Consider the following 19100-nt stretch of genomic DNA (forward strand, 5'->3'; position numbering starts at 1 on the left):
TGAATACCATAGGATTTGGGTTTTAAGAATCCTAAGAGATTGTTGTTTAGTACAAAACTATCCGCGAAATGATTAAATAAATATGAAGCACTCGCGAAGCCAGTGAAAAAAATGGAATATTTTAGGCAAAGGTCCTAGATACTTATCATACACCAATGCTTATTGGTCTTTAGCTTATTCCCCTTTAAAAACTGTTTTAAAATTTTAAAATTTGTTCCATATTTTATCAATAAAACAGCTCAATTGAAATGTGAAATTTCCATGTGGAAAGCCAAAATTTGCAATTTTTCATATATAGCTTATGTTTTGAGCTTACACATAGACTGAACAAATAAAAAGTAAGTATCTATTTCCAAAGCGTTTGAAGATGATTGTCACAAGGTTCCTTAACCTTCGATAGCCCACCCACTTTCTTTATTTAGATAAAAATCTATTTAACAGTTAAAATTTTCTTATGAATCAATTGAAGGAAATTTACATGTTGCCTGACCAATCGATAACAACTTCCTACAACTCCCAAGCATGACAAATTTAATCACAATTCGATTATGCCCCGAAACCTGCAGCAGCAGGAGCAGCAAACTGCAAATGGAAAATCTTTGCAGTTGGAAAATTTACTTTGCCAAAGCAAAGGCAAAAACAAAAAAACTGGCTAGCTGGATGGCTGGCTTGACTGTTTGGCTGGGCTGGCATCTTTTGTGTGGAAAATTGCGAACCCAAAACACACACAAAACTCAAGTGGCGCGAAAATTCGAGGCACAGTTGCAACAGCAGCGCGCAAGCGTGCGGTTTTTCATCGTCTGCCTTCTCTCCAAAAACACGGCACACACAGTCAGCGTCAAAAGTAAATACACACAAAAACGACGAAAACTCAACTCAACTCAACTCAAATTAAAAGTCGCATTAAATAAATGAGAAACGAACGAGCCAGTCGCGAAGGACAACGTCAACTTGAAGACCAAGTTTAAATAGAAAAGCTCAAAGCTAAAGTTAAATTAAATAGACAAAAGTTGCGGACACGCCGAAAAGAATTTATTAAGAATATGAAAAAATAATAAACGCATTTCACAAATCAAAAGTGCATTACAAATTTTGTTATATATTATTTAAGAAAAGGAAAACAAGTGCAAAAGATACTAAGAAAATGGCCAGCTGTTCAGTTGGTGGCCTCCATGGAGGTCTTCAGCATTTCCTCACCTTAATGGTAAGTTGTCTTTAACCTTTTTTTTTCGTCCGTTTTAATATAAATGCAATTCAGGCATGAAACAAACAATGAATGCCAATTTTTCTCTCCATTGTCAGAGTAAAAGGAAAAATACGCCTGGCCAAACAGACAACGGCCATTCCATATGGCTTAACAGATATTTCATTATCATTAAACCGAAAATTTGAAGGTTTCAGTTGAGATAAGGACCATGTGATACCCTTTAGCAAAGTTTGTTATGAAAAAAAGATGATGATTCTATAATTTATATAACCAACTCAGTGCAGTATTTGTATTTATGGATTTATTTTACTATGGGTTCCCGATTTACCGATTATAAACATAGACACTTCACTATATTCTTTCAACTATTAACAGTTTACAAAAGATTCTCATCTTAGTCTATAGATTGATAGTGATCAGAGAGAGAAGAGAAGAAAACCCATCCAAAGGGCTTTGGGTAAATTGACACATTTTCATTGTCGATGAAGAACCTCTTATCAGTGGATATGAATCCTAATCCAAGTACTAAAATTCAATGATTCAAATATATATTCAGCGTTAATCTAGAAAGTATTTAAAGTACTTTGAGTGAATATTATTAAAAATAAAAGTCGCAGAGGCAAAACTAGCCTTTTGGCTAACTTTATAAACTCTTCAAGTCATTTGGCCAACGGGTATTAAAACGTCAGTTTTATTTCCCTCATTTACGGTACTTCCCAGCACTGGCACTTGAACTTCAATTAGCCATTTCCCATCGAAATTTACCAAGCATAAAACATTAAAAACAAAAAAAAAAAAATGAAATGCGGCAAATGCTTTCCATTTCATTACGCAACTTTAAAGACATATGGGTGTGTATGAGTATGAGTGGCATGTCTGTGTGTGTTTGGCGAAGTTGCATTTTCTTTTATGACCTCCGCTTGAATGAAAAGAAAAACAGTTTACAAATCGAAACTGGAAATTTTTTTCTCCTTGCTGCAATTTAAATGGCTGGCAAAGTTTTGTGAGGCAATTTTTTGCATTTCTTGTCTACAAATTTTACAATGGCCAAAAAAGCAAGTTGGCTCCAAAAGACTTTTCATGTGCATTGAACTTGACTTTGGGTTGGGGGGTTTGAGGGCAGAAGATACAGAAGAAAATATAAAAAAAAAAAACTGGTTCTGGTTACCAAGAGGCCACTTTGACTCACTCTGCTTCTTAAGTTTGTTCTTCTTCAGCTACCATTTACCTAACCAGAGAGTCTTCTTCCCACCAACAAGCACAACACAATTAGCACAAGTTTTCTAGGTTTTTTGTTTGCTTTTGCCTTTGCCATGGCCCACTTCTTTGGTTTGTGTCTCTGGCCAACGTTATTCCGCCTTGTTGCATGCAACAACATGCTGCATATTGAAATGTAAAAACAAGAAAAACAATTACATAAACTGCCTGGCCAAAAACCAATTACAACAATATGCAACAACAGCAACAAAACTAACAACAAGTTAATGAAAAAAAGAGGCTAAACACTCGCTTTGCGGTTTGGCAAACAGAAAAGAGAAAAGGAAAACTTCCTCTAAAGGATGCAAAAACCAAGGCAAAGAAACTATGTAAAATTTGTGTTTGATGTAATATGTATTTACATATATCAACAGAAAACCAATGATTAAAGTATATACTGTCTATGATTTTCTATTTTAATTGCCTTTATAATATCCAGAACAAAAAAGAGATTCAAAGATTCGCTGAGACTTTGAACAGTTATCGAAGCTTTCGTTTTGTTTACTGCTTTGATTAGTTAATAGACATTAGCTGACATATCAATTTAGACTAATATTTTGTAATCACTATTTCCAAATTATTGGAATTCCTGTTCCTTGTATCTAAATGTTTAAAAGGCCTTCAAAATTATTAAAGATTTGTTACAAGTAAATAAAAATTATAGAAATTGACAAAAAAATTTTACAAAATGATAACTCTAACATTAAACTTTATTAACAAAACATGAACAACAATTTTCTCGAAAACCAATTGTTTTAGACTTTTCTATAATTCCGAGGGAGGAAAGAAAGTTTTCAAATTAAAAAGAATAGTGAATTTCCATCGATATTCCAAAAAGTTAAAATTTATCACTTTTAAGTTGCATCGAAAATTTTATTGAGATTTAAAAGGATATAGAAGAAGAGACTATTTAAAATAAAATAAAGTTTTCACAGCTTGTCGCCATAAAAAGGAGAAATGGTTAAATATTTTTTTAAGTCTTTTTTTTCTTTTTGGCCTTCATTTCAGCACTTCCATTTATTTTGAAGCCATAAAAACGGGCAACAAAAATTTTATTATAGTTTTGTATTGAATTTTAAAATGGTTCTCAAACGAAAATGAAAAGACATTTGGGCACTCTCAGGAAAAGAGTGCGATGAGAAGACACCAACTGCCATCAGTTGAATAGAATTGCACCACTAACAGCACCACTTGCACCCCCCACACTTCTACCCTTGTCAACCTTCTAGCCAAAGTGTTAAATAGAAAACACATAAAATTTTATGCACCTCACACACACACACACACACAAGCATAGAGAAAATGCAGTTCTCAAACCAATAACAACAACAAGTGGAACACGAACAAGGGCAACTTGGCTGAGATGAGATTGAGGGCAGATTTACAGAGTAGGCACAAAAAGAGAGAAACTGTAGGGGAAAGGGGGAGTGGCGACCTGGTTCATGTACCAGGCTAAAGCTAAAGCCCAAGCCCGAGTTCCGAAGTTCATAAAAATTCACTCAGGCGCAGTTTTAACGACCGTTTAAATGTTTACGCGGTTGCATTTTTAACGACCGTTGACAGTTCATTTCGGATTTAGCTGGATGGGCTTAGTTAAATGGTCTTTACACCCGGCAAGACCACAAAAAAAAAAATCAGAAAAACAAGAAAGAAGTTGTTGCCTGATTGAATTACATTTACAGGCAAGCAGATTCATTGATCCTGCAGTTATATACGTATATAGAGAGCGCGGATCCAGACCCATAAATAATCTCATTCACCTGCCTCCTGCCAATAAGTGTCTCTCTCCCACTGCCCACTGCCCACTTTCACTTTCCATTTAACCCAAGTTTGGACGGAAGCAAACTTGAACTGGACTCTCTGGTTTCCAATGCCTTTGTGTAGTGCTCTCCCCCAGTTGTCGATTCTCACAGTTATGGCAAACTTGTTCCGCACGCGTCTCAAGACACCCATTCATGCATTTCGATTCCCTCGTCCACTCATCGTCCACTTTCTCGAGTTGAACAAGTTGAACTTGCCGAATATGTGTGTGGGCTTTGGCTTTATATGGTCATTAAACTTTTATTGGACTGATTGTGAGTGAGATTTTTTGTCAGTGATTAAGATAATGATGTTGGAAATGATGTAATATGAAATACGTTTCCACATGGCTTACTTTCTGTAAGATGTTCTGTAAAAGTATATTGCAAGATCAGTAATATGACTTAGAATCACGGGTCTTAAGACCGAGCAAGAGAAGAGATTTCCAAATTAGTTTTTCAGTTGAGGATCGCACCAGTGAGAATTAGAGTTTTTTTGGACTTCTTTCACATCTCTCAGCTTATGCATCATTAATTATTCATTTCCATGTACTCATCGATTCACTCTCCTGCCTAAAACAGTTTCCTTTGGTTGCAAATTCGTCTAAAAACTCTATTTGTTTTCTTTTCAGATACTTTTGCTTTCATTACATTCGATTCTAATACAAGCTTCGGATACCTGGCAACGTTTGCCATCTTTAGAAACCTTTTCTAGCTATGAGGTAAGTTTTTTTTTAAATTTCTCATCCACTAACACTTATTTTGGATCATGCTTTTAGGATATGCAACGATATTTTGATCAGCGTAAATTGCGTAGTATGCGTCACATTGATAATCCCACAGATGATACGTATCTGAATGCCTTCAATCAGTATAATGAGCAGTATATCAATGAGAATCATTCACGTCCCAAGCGAGAAGAACGCAAGTTGCCTACTGCACCACGAATGTTACGCTTTGAGCTCTCCGATGCAGTAGAACCAAGTGCCGAAGTTAAACAAATGATTAGGATTCATCATGAGAGAGCTTTAAAGAATAATCCCACTGCACAGCCAACTACAGTGAAACCTCTTATTGTTGGTACTACGCTGGCTACAAAAAGTGGAAGAATGCGTAAACCACGTCGCTCTAGGCGTTCCACCAACAATGGTTCACTGCGTCAGCCAGCCAATTTTAAAGTGCAAATGATTCCTTTTGAGGCCACTGACGCCAGAGAACCCGATGCTATAACCGCTCAATTGATCAAACAGGCCAGAGCTTTGGACCTAAGCAAGAATCCACCTCCTCAGACAACTCCCGTGGAAGTAGATACCAAGAAGACACGGAAATCGGGAGTTCAAGTGCGAATACGTAAAACGAAGCGTAGTAAACGTTCGACACCACCGCAAATGTTCAAATTCGAACTAGCCGATGCTAAGGATAGCTTTCCTATGCCCCAGCAAGAACGTAAGGGTAAAGAGTTGCCCACTCTACTGACCATGGAGACTCAAGTGAAGGGAAATCAAAGTCAAATGGCAACCACACCAGCGCCTCGCCTGGATGATAATGTCATACACACTGGCGAGTCCTCGTCTGCGGAATCGAAACGTATTTATGTCTATAAAGAAGTTCCAACTAAGACAAAAAAGTCCATAACTGCCCTGCCCCACGAAGTGCAAAAGGTAATTAGTCATTTTATGTTAAAAGACGGCGGTCATGGAGGAGGAAAGGCCTATATCAAGTATTTACCTGCCCAGAAGAATGATTACGAGCACTTTAAGAAGTCCATTCCATCATATAGCCTAAAGCCCTCAACTTATGTGAAATATTTGCCCGTTAAATCCTCCGTGGAGCCGGCACCTCAGGTTCAAGTGCATATACAACCTGTGCCCGTTGTCGAGCAATTGCGTTATGTCTACAAGCCAAACTATGCCAAGATTTATGCGGCTCCAACTCCAACGATAGCTCAACCCATTGTAGTGTCAGAGGCAGCACCAGCTCCCACCACAATCACTGAGGAAGTGCATCATACATATACAGCGGATCTCACTGCACCAGCACCACCTCCGCTGCCACATCCCAGTGATATAATTACTCCACAGTTTCGCCCCTCTAAGCCGGATCCACTGCAGAACGATCAGTATGACTTACCAGTTGCCTCACCGCTGATCAAGATTGAATATCATGCTCCAGCTGATAGTCTGAATGAACATTATAAGCAGTTACCAGAATTTCAACAGTTGTCCTCGCTTATTGGCAAATCACCCGATGATCAAATCCATGGTCTAACCTATTTGCTGGCCAAGGAAATGCAAACCAAACTCCAGCGACAGGGTAAACAATTGCTGGTGGATCGGCCACAGGATAGTACTGCACCCATTCTATTCCATCCATCGCAAGTGGCTGCACCTGCACCGACTCCACCGGTAGTTCACGGCTCCTTGGGCGTTCAGCCTGGACGACTTATTGGCATGGCCAAGACCAAACAATATGTGCCAATTATTGAGCCAGGCAACAATGATGTCAAGGAGCTGCCTGCAATTGCAGCCAAGCAATTGCCCACGCCCAGTTCTTTTATTGATTTCATACCCGGTCATGGACTCTCGCACGGCTATGAAGGTGTCAAGAATGAGGATGAAGTTCAACCTCTGACCACTAAAGTGGAGCATGTGGTAGTACATCATCATCATCTTGCCTCTGAGCCCCATGAGCAATTGGCCACTGCATTGCCAGCACATTTGGGTGAAAGCGAGAAAAATGCTCTGCATTATGTTAGCACCAGCCACGAGGATAAATCGGTAAGTGAAATGAAATCAAAATCGATCGATTTCTCTGTTAAATCTGTTGTTGTTGTTGTTGGTGGTGGTGGTGGTAAAATGCTTTAAGTTGTTTAATATATGGTAATGGAAACCGAAACTCAATCTCAATTCTCTACCTCCTCATTGCTGGCTATGCATTAAATTAAAGCATACCTTAGGGCGTACCACAAAAGGCTTAGCGCGCTCCCGTTAGCGTGCTTCATTGATTGGCATAGGCAAAAACACAATCAACATAAATAAGGCGAGCTGCCCCAGACACACACACACACAGGGAAGCACACACCCAAATTCACACAGAGATACGACGACAATGTGGCAGTCACAACAATGAAAAGCCCCTGCAGCAAAGTCCTACTCCTTCCATCTTCACTCCGTGTTTGCAATTCAGTTTGATTGCCGATCCATGTCTCGCCGGTAATGCACTTAATCGAATAATTTTCAAGTTCGACAAGCATTTTCAATGTCGTTAGCCCAAAAAACCCCCATAGAAACCTAGTCCACCTGGAGTAAAGCCAAAGTAACACAGAAGTTCCAACGGACGGACAAAAGGTGGAAAGGAAGGAATATAGTGGTTGAGCTTCTGCTGCCTCCTGGTACACACACAAAGCAATGCAAAACGACTTTGGCTTTCATTACTATGCACCCAGACGCTGTCTGGTCCAATTGATATAGATAGATAAGATATCTTCCTTCCTTTTGGCTAACCTCAAGCACTTGGGATTGCGTTTTTTTTTCCTCCAAATGCTTTTGGTTTGGAAAAACTTTCGCGTTGGAGAAATTGCATTTAATTTATATGTATTCTGTTGGCAGACGTTTGGACCGCTTTTGAAATGCCCACCATACCCCATTATCCCATCATAATATAGAATAAAAGACTCGACTAGTTACTATAGACTGACTGCTGGAAAGGAATCAAAAAAGCGTCGGCACATTAAAGCTGGGCCTTTTGAATACCTTCCCTCATTTAATCAAATGAAACTTGGAAAAAATGCGAAGACCGCTTGGACTCTGAAACTACTCTTTAACATTACTCACATCACATCTGTGTTGCGTGTAAGCTTATGGTTCGAGTTTACTTGCCGTCGGGGCAAGCCATCTGGTAGAGGAACTGGACAAGAGTGCGGGTGGGTCTTCCAGTCATACGGTTAGCAGACAAATAGGGGATCAATCCATAAGTACTTAACATACCAGTGCCACGAGTATCAATATGCACCCAATCCACACAGGGCACCAGCTCATGGAGAATAGCCGCTGCAATGCAGGAACTAGCAAGGCCGCGACCATCATTGCTCAGATCGTAGCACAGTTCATCGCTAATCTGTCGTTTGTAGTAATACCAAAGAGGCATACGCCATAGACGGTCACCGGTTAGGGCGCCAGCTCGTTGAAATTGCTTCCAGATGTAGTGTGAGTTGGAGAAAATGCCGGATGCACCGCCGCCGAAAGCTTTTTTAACGCCCATGCCCAGGGTAGCCACATCCACTACAAGACGTGGATGATATGTGTTCTGGCCATACAGCAAGGGATCAGCCATAACAACCACACCTGCCTTGTCCAGATCGCGTATAGCCATGCTCTTTTGATTAAGCAAAGTGACCACATCGCCTGGCTTGCAGGACATGCCCGAAGGCATATTTTCGCAGAGAGGGATAACACAGGACACATTAATTGGCAGTGAGAGGGCGGCAACGCAACGCATCATGGCCACACAGGCAGCAGCTCCTGACATACTGGCTCGATATTCGTCCATTCCCTCGCAGGGACGGAGATTGATTCCTCCTGAATTGAACGTTATGCCCTTGCCAACAAACAGTATGGGCTTCTCTTCGGGGGAAGTGCCACAGTAGCTTATCTCTAGCATCACTGGAGGCTCACAACTTCCTTTGGCTATCATAAGGAATGCTTTCATTTTCTGAGCCTCGATCCAGTCCATGGTTCTCACCTCCACGGTAATGCCGCAAGGACACAGAGCGTCCACAGTGGCCTGGGCGAATTGCGTGGGTGTCATGCAATTAGCTGGAGAATCGCTCAGACGTCTTGCCAAATTCTGGGCATCCGCCTTGAAAACTCCACGCATCCAGCCTTCTACATCGGGCGAGTCCCACATTTCCACTGCCGGGACTAGAGGCTTGGCTCTCTTGGTAATATTATCCGTATATTTCCACACAGCCAGAGTGGCACCTTCGGCCGCCTGTTCGGCATAATCCATGGCATCCACCGACACAAAGCCAACCCCTTCTTTCTGCAGGGAACGGGCTCCCACACCAGCTGCAATGCGTACATTCTCCATGCCCTCGTCAAGCATTTCGAGTTCATTGAAAGCAATCCCCTCCAGACCCACGCCCACAATAGCAACGGCACTAAATTCGGGATCAATGTTGTAAAAGACCTTGCCACGTCCCAATTTCCCGTCGAGATTCGTTTCACAGATTAACTGCTTCAGTTTGCCATTCAAACGATCATCAAACTTCAGGCCCGCCGGCGTCAGTTTGGCATCCTTTTCGCCTTCTTTTTGGTATAATCCCAAAACGAGACCTTTGCTAATAGCCGACCCATCGCCGCAGGCATTCCGAGCGCACAAAAGTCGAAATGCACTACGCACTGCTTTGCCATAGGAGTGATAGAACTTGAACGGTGATCGTCGTAAGCCGGACATTGTTTTTTGTTGATTCCTTCAGTTTTTGCAGAAAATTTTAAGCCGAGTACAGAAAAATTTTGATTTCCTTTTAAGGATTTTAGAATTCAAACGGGTAGCCAAAATACTAACGACAATTATTTTTCTTTGAATTTTGAATAGAAAACTACAAAACTTATTTTTTTTCCATTAAAAAAAACAAATAGTCAGAATGTTCTGTTCGAATTGAACGACTTATTAAATACAACTGAATATATGTAAGGCAAGACGCAAAGCCAAATAGACAGTTATGGGAGTTCAATCTCAAGGCCTAGTCTGATTAGCGACATTTACATTTCCACCACATTGCATTTTCCCATCGATATTGTTATCGATAAGTTATTGTTATAAGTATAAAGAAAATTGCATCCGTGACCCATCCCCAAAACTAAAATCTGTTTCTTTTTAAACAGTTAAAATTGCGAGTGCTCTTCGAAATGAGTTACCTTTAAGTGAATGGGGTATGAGATTTCTAAAGGCTGTCCATCAAAAACAGTATTTTGTAAACCATCAATGGCCAACTTGAGGACAACAACAAAATGGTGAACTAAGTAGTTTATGTTGCTTCGTCAACTTGCCATAAACAGGCAAAAGTACAAGGCAAAGTGAGTTGACATTTCTCTTGCTCAATCTCTTCCTGTCTCCTTTGGAGATGCTGTTGGTGCTCCTTTTTGTTGTTGTCAATTGAAAATCTACTTAAAATTGTTTTCCAGCTGCGAGTTAAAACTGCTGCTTGGTTGCTTGCAAGCAATTTTTATTGGATTCTCAATTGTGAAAAGCTGATTATATTTATTGACATTGATGCGTGCCTAAAAGTATGCAATACGAAACTGCTATCTCTACTGTGCTCAATACGACACAGACACACATTTTGCATCTAATTTCTGGCTTTTGTGTTAATGCGCATTAAACGCCATGGAATGCTAAGTGCAACAGCCAGTGAAGACCAAACCAGCAAACCATTAAACTGGTTTGGGTTGGTCTTTCATCCGCCATCCCCTTCCCAATCACACACACACACAGAAACACACATGAACATGGACATTGTTTTACTGCCATTTAGCATGATTTTTAATAGGCTTTTGCCTTGTCCCTGTCCAACTAAGCCTCGTTCATCGGTCTGGTTGTAAAAGCCCCAAAAAACACCCATCACAAAAAAGCCTCCCCCACACACACACATATACATACACGACGCCTGATGACCATGAAGGGAGACCAGGCAGCAAGCAGCCTGAGCTTGAGCCTCGTCATCGTCATTGCCATCGTCCTCACTGTCGTCCTCTGACGTCCGTCGTCTGACGTTTTGTCCTGCCATTCTCTGACAGCCAAAACGACACTTGTTAGGCTCAAGTTTAGAGGTTGGTCTACGTCCTGGTTCCCTTACCGCTGTCCCTGCCCATGCCTCTGCATCTGCCACTCTGACTCCTTCTTCTTATCCTGCTCAACATGCCGCTGCAATGCTCGTCATGGGACTTGTTTGACAGCAGCTGCTGCTACTTCTGTATATGTGTGTGTGTGTGTTTGTGTTTCTATGTGTGTGTGTGTGTGTGAACATGGTCAGATTTTTCGGGCATTTGTCATTTTATTGTGGTCGAAATGGTTGGTAATGGTCGTCACTCCACATCCCATTTCCATTCCCAACGACAACCATCTGCAGGTGCAATATTTTCCGGGACTAACTCACAAATTTTAATTTCTTTTTTATTTCAACCCTTTTTTGTGCTTATTTTTGTTAGCTGTATATGTGTGTGTGTGTGTGTGTGTGTGTGCGTTTGTGTGGTATAACAACATATTTTTGCAAGTGCTGAGTGAGCAGAGCTCCATACGCAGAGATTTAAGTTTTATTTAATGGAGAGTGCCTAAACATATGTGCGTTTATTATTAGTTTACCCATTGAAAAGCAGTCGACGATGGCGTCAAAAAAAAAAGAAGAAAAAGGGTTTGCCACTCCCTCCTTATAAACACAAATGGCAAAAGGATAAGAAAAGGTTTTGGCAAGTCTTGGCATGTGTTGCAAATGTTTTATGCCGTCAGGGTCAGAAGTTCTTAAGGTTTTGCTTTTGAAGTGGAAAAGTAGTCCCAGCAATTGATGGGTTAGAAAAGATTAACTTTCTTTGATTGCCGAAATTCCTTACAATCGATTTAAAGAGAAGCAAAAAAGTGAAATCTCCATTTTAAGAGCTCTATAGTTGGGAATTCGATAAATTCTTAAATTAAACCTCAAATAGTTTGGGAGAAGCTATTTCAAAATCAAATAGTTGCTTGAAAGCAAAGTTATATCCACATTGGGACTAATCTGTCATAGCCTAAGAGATTATGTTCGTTTAATTTAAGCAAATTATTAACCAAATTATACCAATTTCACTAAATTAGCTTAATGTTAAATTCAAATGGCAATAAACTCCCATGTTAACGAATTTTTGGTAGTCTGGTTAGTAAATTTCTTTTATAGACCATAAAGTACATGGACTCCAGACTATTATTTTTACACCTCTTTTCTCTGACCAGGCACTGAGAGTGCTATATATATATATATATTCCAACTTTCTGGCTATTTCAGCAGTTTTACTTTATGCTATTTTTTTCCCTTTCTCTTCAGCTATTCCCTGATCCAACATTGACTTAAAATTAGCTTCACTTCATTCGCTACTCATAATAAACCACAGCATAAAAACCACAATTGGGGGGGTGGGGTGAGGCCAGCAGAAGGTGGATTGGGTGCTAATACATATATATATATATATGGTTTTTTTCGCAGAGTTGCAATGTGCATGCACCATGTCATCTGCGAGCGTGGAAAGGGGGGGGAAGTGAGGTGGTGAAGGAGAAGGGAAAGAAATTAGATGGTTGTATACCAAACCAAACCATACTCTATTCCAATTCTATGATGTTTGCAACGTATTGACAGTCACATTCGCATAAAAATCACGTAGTTTGACATTTTTCTTGCTCTGCCATTTCGTTAGATGGATTTTTCTTTCCATTTTGTGTTATTTTATATTTTTTTTTTCCTCCCATTTTTATTCGTATGCCTTTCTCTTCACTTGTGCATGGAGAGATTGTAGGAGCAGCAGCTGTCACGCAATCAGCCCGAGAGCCCGAGCACATTGCCAGACCAAAGCCAACAAACTGATAACTCAATTTTGGTTAGAGACCGTCCTGACCCCTTACTATCAGCTCATCCTTTTGGCTTCTCTTTACCTCTAGCATAACGCAAAAATTGCTAACAAGCGAGCCATAAAAACTGTGGGTGCGCTTGCATTTAAAATTTTCAGAGCAAAAGCATTTTTCCAACACTTTCTCTCTGTTCTGTGTTTTTTTTTTTTTTTTGTCCATTTTTGTAAATTATACAACAATTTTCGCTACGAGCTTGTGACACTCTCTAATCATCAACGTTGTCGTCAGACTTTTTGGCTCATAATTGCGTACCAACAACAACAAAATGACAAGCTGCAAAAGTGGCAAAAACTTTTCGACAATTGTGTCAATGGCTGCCGTGTGGCAGCAGGCAACGTGGAGACCGTGACAAGAACAGAACAGAGAACATTCATTGCCTTTTTTTGGCAGAGGATGAAGATGGAAGGATGACTACAACGACGATGCCTGATGTGTACGTACCCTGTTGAACACGTTCCACTCCATGGATGGACAGACGGGATTGGTTTGGTGTGGGGCGGAGCACACTCTCGGGGTACAATTTTTAGGGGCCAAAAACTCTGAACGCATTACATTGTAAAATTGGTTTTTGTAAATTGTTTGGACACAACATTTATTTCCATTTAAATGCGATTTGGCTCCTGACCATCCCAATGCCATTATCCAAAGGGGTAGAGTGAATGTGTGTATGTGTGTGTGTATTCCAACACTTGTTCAATTTTAAATGAGCATGCAGCTTGGGTTACACTGCAATTGCCACTCGTTATCCTCCCAACTAACCCAACCTAAAACACAACTGAACCCTTCACCAATCTCTGCATGTCCTTTGAGGTTTTTGGTTTCCTACGAGGTGTTTAAACGAATTGTGTGAATAATAACTGAGGTGAGAAGAGTGGAAGAGTTGGCCAAAGGAGTATGATGCTTTAGTTACCCCACAAGGATTAGTGTTATGTTGTTTGTACTGTCTGTCTGTTCTATGTATGTATGAGGGCCAGTCCATCCTTCTGGTTGAGTGAAAATCAGGGGTCTAATTGAAGAGAAGGCACATTGTGTAGCTAGCCGGCTAGATTAGACAAGGATTATGCGAAATTATGTGGAACTAAACGAGTTGAAAACTGAAAGTTAGAAGGTTTTAGTAAAAATTAATATCTTACATGTACACAACAGATTAACAGATATAAAATTTCAAACAATTATCCTGAAAATATAAAAATATAGTGCTACAATAACTTGTTTAGCTCCATAGATCCAGTTCTTTTTTCTCAACCTACTTCAATGGCATTTTTGGCTTTGGACTAACATTTTTTGGAGTTTCCTGTAACCACAAAATCGCCTCAAGCCTTTTATCATCAAAATGCTTGCCTTATCTGACAAGCAGAATTCAATTAAGAGAAAATCAAAATAAGTCATCAAGTCAAAGGACTGACAATCACCATGCCGATGGTGATAAAGGCAAGCAAAGAGTTAACCACAAAGAGAAAAATAACCAAAAATTGTCCCCAGGGCAAGAACAACAAACATTTTAATGAGCCAAGAAGTAGAAGCTGGGAAAAGTGAAATTTTTTGGTTAAGCTGTTGGAGGATTGGGTTGGAGTAAGGATGTGGCTCATGATAAATCACAACATTCCTACTGATTATATGCAAATTAAGCTGGAACTTAAGGCCCCTTCAACTAGGCTATATAATTTCCATAGTCCAGTGTCAAAGGCAGTTGCCCTTCTCCACCCACTTCTACTACTACTACAACAATCAGTTGTGGAAAAAAGAATTGTGAGCATTGAGTTACCGGAAAAGTTGTTTGTGTCGAAGGCTTATTGCTTTTGCAATACGAAGAAAAGTTATCCTACTGCTCCTTGGCATGACAATTTAGCTCTGGCCAAAAGCATACTTTTCGGACAATCCGCTCGCCATTCGCCTTACCCCATCCCTGCTGCATCATCACTTCAAACTAAACGAACTCACGTAGTTTGGCCTCAAATTGCATTTTGCACTCGACTCGTCGTCGTTGTCGTTGCCGTTGCCGTTGCCGTTGCACAAATTCGCTGCTGAGCGGGCGTGTTAAATGCAAAAAGTGCCTGCAAACAAAATATACCAATAAGAAAAGTTTCCATTTTCCATCCCATCGACCAACCGTACCAACAAACGAACAAACGTTCCATCATCAGGCATTCACCAGGCTATCCACCAACCAAACTGACTGACCTTTTGCCTTTTTTTCCATCTAGTATCCATCATATTAAGCGATTTTTGTATCTTTTCTTTCTTTTGTTCTGCTCTTGGCAAAATAATGGGTATATTAGAATTGGCTAGCTACTAGATATGTCACGATTGAATATAATATTTCAATTTAAAAGCAGCACCTATCTTTAGCTTAATATTCTGGATATGAACATTAATGCAATTACTTGAAATTTCTTTAAAAAATTTATAAGATTTTTTGACCATTTTACTAATAGAATCCCTGAATAATGAAGACTTTAACGTCACAACCTTTTTAGATTGGGGTGCGTCTATTCTATTGAGCAGCAACGTATAAAGAGTTGTCTATTATATGTTTGTATAAAATACTAACCAATAGATTTGTATAGGCTTAAAATCTAAACAATAGAAAATGTCAGCCGTCCCACTACTTTGATTGAAAGTGACCACGTTCCAAAAGTGTTCGAAATTACAGAGCATATGCAGTTCGTTATATCCTTAGAATTTAGCATTTTCTGCACAAAATTCGCTTGAAACATGTTTCATCTGCATTGTAATTATGTTCCACCTAAATCAAATCAATTTGTAATGAATTTCACTATGAAAAAAAAAAAAGAAATGAGAAAAAAAACTTTGCCAGAATCAAGCGGAATAACAATGTTTGCATATTTTGCTCAGCAATGCGGTTTATTTGCATTTTTCTAGGAAGGTCTTTCACCAGAGATAGAGAAAGAGACAGAGCGAGAGAGAGGAAGAGGGAGATCAGGTCTTCTCTTGGTCTACTTTACTTATTTTTTTTTTGCACATTAAAATCTATTAACATTTTGCTTGGCTGTTAATGAAGGACTTGCCACACTTTGCACCCCCTCAAACTCAACAACTCCCCCAAGCTGCCCCCCTTTCGCCCACTTGTTAGTCTCTTGCATTGCAGAAATATTTCTTTTGCATTTCATTAAGAGGAAAAATTGTAAAAGCATGATAAAAATTTAAGTGCAAATGTTGGCAAATTGCTGGACCATAGAATTTGTTAATTATGATTAAAGCGCTTGTGGTTTTTCGCTCCAGAAGAAGATTTAGGGTTTCAACAGAGGGGGTGAAGTGGGGGAATTAGGGCGGCTGAGCTTAATTAAATGAATATTTAGCAGTAAATAGAGGCTTTAAATATCTTTGTTTGAAATCTAGAGCGAACAAAATGAATGCCAATCAAATGCTCACAATACTCTTGCCACTACCCCACGTTCTACCCTCTCCTCTCTCCATCAGTTTTGGCTATAAATTTCCTTAAGCTCTGCCAAAGTTTTTCTTCGTATTTATTTTCATTTTTTTTTGCTTCTTTTGCTTGCCAACAATGTAACTTAATTAAACTTAATTTACAACTCATTAACATATCAAAAAGTTTGCCACGCCCACCACACATACACCCTCACACAAATCTCTTGTGTTGGCCGCCTTCTAGGCCATAAAAACCACAAAAAAAGAAAAAAAATAATACTGAAAAGTAGACCAAAAACATGTAGCAAAAGTTGGCAACAATTGTCGTCAACAAGAAGAGGGAGAAAGCATTTGAATGAGCGGAAACGGAAACAGGCACACACACACACACACACATGTTTCCTACCATAATTTTGGCTCACATTCGCATATTTTATTTCATCTTGAAGCGCAAATACATACTTAACAATAAAAAGGCAAAACCCAAAATTGTTCACGACACGACACGAAGCACAAAACAAATCTATGCAGCATACAAAATAAAGACCCCCCAAAGTGGTGGAACGGAGGAGGGGTCTTTTGTATATTGTTGCAAATTTCATTACGCACGCGCCTCTTGCCTCAATACAATTTACAATCGCTTGCATAACAAAGAGTCATGTGAGTGACACAATATCCAAATCCAAATCCAAACCCAAACCCAACACCAATCTCCTCCATTTTCGCACCCTAGAGATGGAAGATGCCAGTGAAAGCGCCATCTCCAGGCCTCACAGTGCTCCCAGTCCAATCATCACTTGAATCAAGTAAACTCCTTATAGAATCTATGCACTCCTCCCCGCCATCGACCCCACCCCCCAACCCAAAAAAGTGAAGCGAAAACATCTACCAATTTCTCTTATGCACTTCATTGCCTTTAGCATTGCTTCGGCTTATACACTCACTTTCAAATGGTTCTTCAATAATAATGATTGTTATCCTCAAGGAAAAAGATCTCTATATATGTACATTTATTATCTTATTTTAATATACATATATAATATTTTCTTTAACTAAATGCAATTATAATGTTATTATAAGAGTAAGAAGTTGTTCTTTATAAACTCAATCAGGACAATTTGGAGTCTTAGCAAGGGAGTTCTAAGCTCTAAATAAATATATATGGTTCCATTGTCTTTCTTCAATTTCTCTTTTCCATTAAAAAGAGTATAGCCAATTCGATTTTAAAGCTTATCAGTAAATTTATTTATTCGTTTTTTATATTTTGCTTTGTCATTTTGGCTGCAGTTGTCGTCGTTTCATATTGCTTTCGCTGTCTTTGCAATGTTCGTTGTAGCTGTTTTAAACTGTACATGACAGTGAGCTTAATACATTTTGCCTTGCATACTTTTCGGCATCCGCACGAATTGTCAATTCAATACTGGGTATCTGTTAGTGTGTCTGCAGATGCAACTTATCGGTTTACTGAACATAATCCTATATATTTTCCATATGTACATACATATATATGTTTATCTGCATACATAACTTACTTACAAACATAACTAACTTTTCCTTTTCCCCCTTTACGTTTTTTTGGTTTCATTTCAGCTGCAGCAGTACGCCTCAAAGTATGCTTTTGGTTATCGCATACGTGATTTTCATACTGGCAACGATTTTGGACATAAGCAAAATCGTGATTTGCATGGCGTGACACGCGGTCAATATCACATACTATTGCCAGATGGACGCATACAGAATGTCATTTATCATGCCGATGATACGGGCTTTCATGCGGATGTGAGTTTCGAGAATGGAAAGCATTAAGTCACACCCACACACACAGACATACACAAAGGACTTCAAGTGCAATAGGATCTAAATTTAGTATAAGTTAATTTTAAAGTTACAATCCAAAAAGTATATATCATTTAGATGTGGCTACTCTCTGTCTCTGGCATTTGAGAGTCAGTTTTTGACATTGTTGAACAAGAGGTTTCTATTTGGCTATAGATTTTCGTCAATCAGACGAAATGCAAATAAATAGTCAAGGTTAAACGTTTATAAACAATTATAATGAAATTATTCACAATTGCATTTAATGATTTTTAACAAGCAAAACAGAGAGATGAAGTAGAGACTTATAAATAGTTTAAAGCAAAAAGGCATAAAAATTTTGGGTACTGCTTGAAAATATTCGAAAAAAGTTGTAAATTTACTTGACTAATTCATTAGAATTGCAGAAATCACAGACAATTAAATCGAGAACTAGCTTAAAAATTAAAGTTTTTCTGTCCTGTTTTAAAAATAAAAAGATTTCAACAAGAATAACTTAAAATATTGGCCTACTTAAATGAAAAAACAAATTTTAATTCAAAATTGGTTAAATTTTAGTGAAATATTGTTTTAAAAATTGCCAAACTGATAAAATTGTTTTCTATTAGGTATTTACATTTTATTATTAAAACTCTGCAAATTTTGTCGCCAATGAAAATATGTGCAATATCAATTAAAATATTAAGCCAATTATATTTGCTACTTCTTGCTATGTTTTTACCCATTAGTTGTTATCTATGTATAAATATATATTTTTGTTGTTTTTAGATTTGTTAATTTCCTAATTGCTACGAATACGTAAATGTCCGGATCAATGTGCAATAATATTGATAATGATAATATGAAAAAAAAAAAACACAAAAACAACTAATAATAATGCCAATGAAATGAAATAAAAATTAAATCAATATTAGCCATGGAAATTTTTGTATTATTTGCTTTTAAAATGGAAAATAGTTGAAATCATTTATCAATTGCCATGC

At 38.8% G+C, this 19100-nt stretch overlaps 2 protein-coding genes across 2 annotated transcripts; one reads left to right on the forward strand and one right to left on the reverse strand.

Moving 5' to 3' along the window:
* Nucleotides 1-1144: 1144 nt before the first annotated feature.
* On the forward strand, nucleotides 1145-18108 carry Cpr50Ca (Cuticular protein 50Ca). The gene is made up of 4 exons (XM_068291625.1): nucleotides 1145-1204; nucleotides 4896-4985; nucleotides 5043-7040; nucleotides 17893-18108. Exons 1-4 carry the CDS (start codon nucleotides 1145-1147, stop codon nucleotides 18106-18108), a joined length of 2364 nt encoding a protein of 787 aa, XP_068147726.1.
* On the reverse strand, nucleotides 7946-9938 carry S-Lap7 (Sperm-Leucylaminopeptidase 7). Its single transcript, XM_068289717.1, has one exon. The coding sequence runs from the start codon at nucleotides 9715-9717 to the stop codon at nucleotides 8134-8136; it is 1584 nt and encodes a 527-aa protein (XP_068145818.1). The 5' UTR covers nucleotides 9718-9938; the 3' UTR covers nucleotides 7946-8133.
* Nucleotides 18109-19100: the final 992 nt, after the last annotated feature.

The sequence above is a fragment of the Drosophila tropicalis genome, unplaced genomic scaffold, assembly GCF_018151085.1.
Source record: "Drosophila tropicalis isolate 14030-0801.00 unplaced genomic scaffold, ASM1815108v1 contig_593, whole genome shotgun sequence".
Classification (NCBI taxonomy): Eukaryota; Metazoa; Arthropoda; class Insecta; order Diptera; family Drosophilidae; genus Drosophila; species Drosophila tropicalis.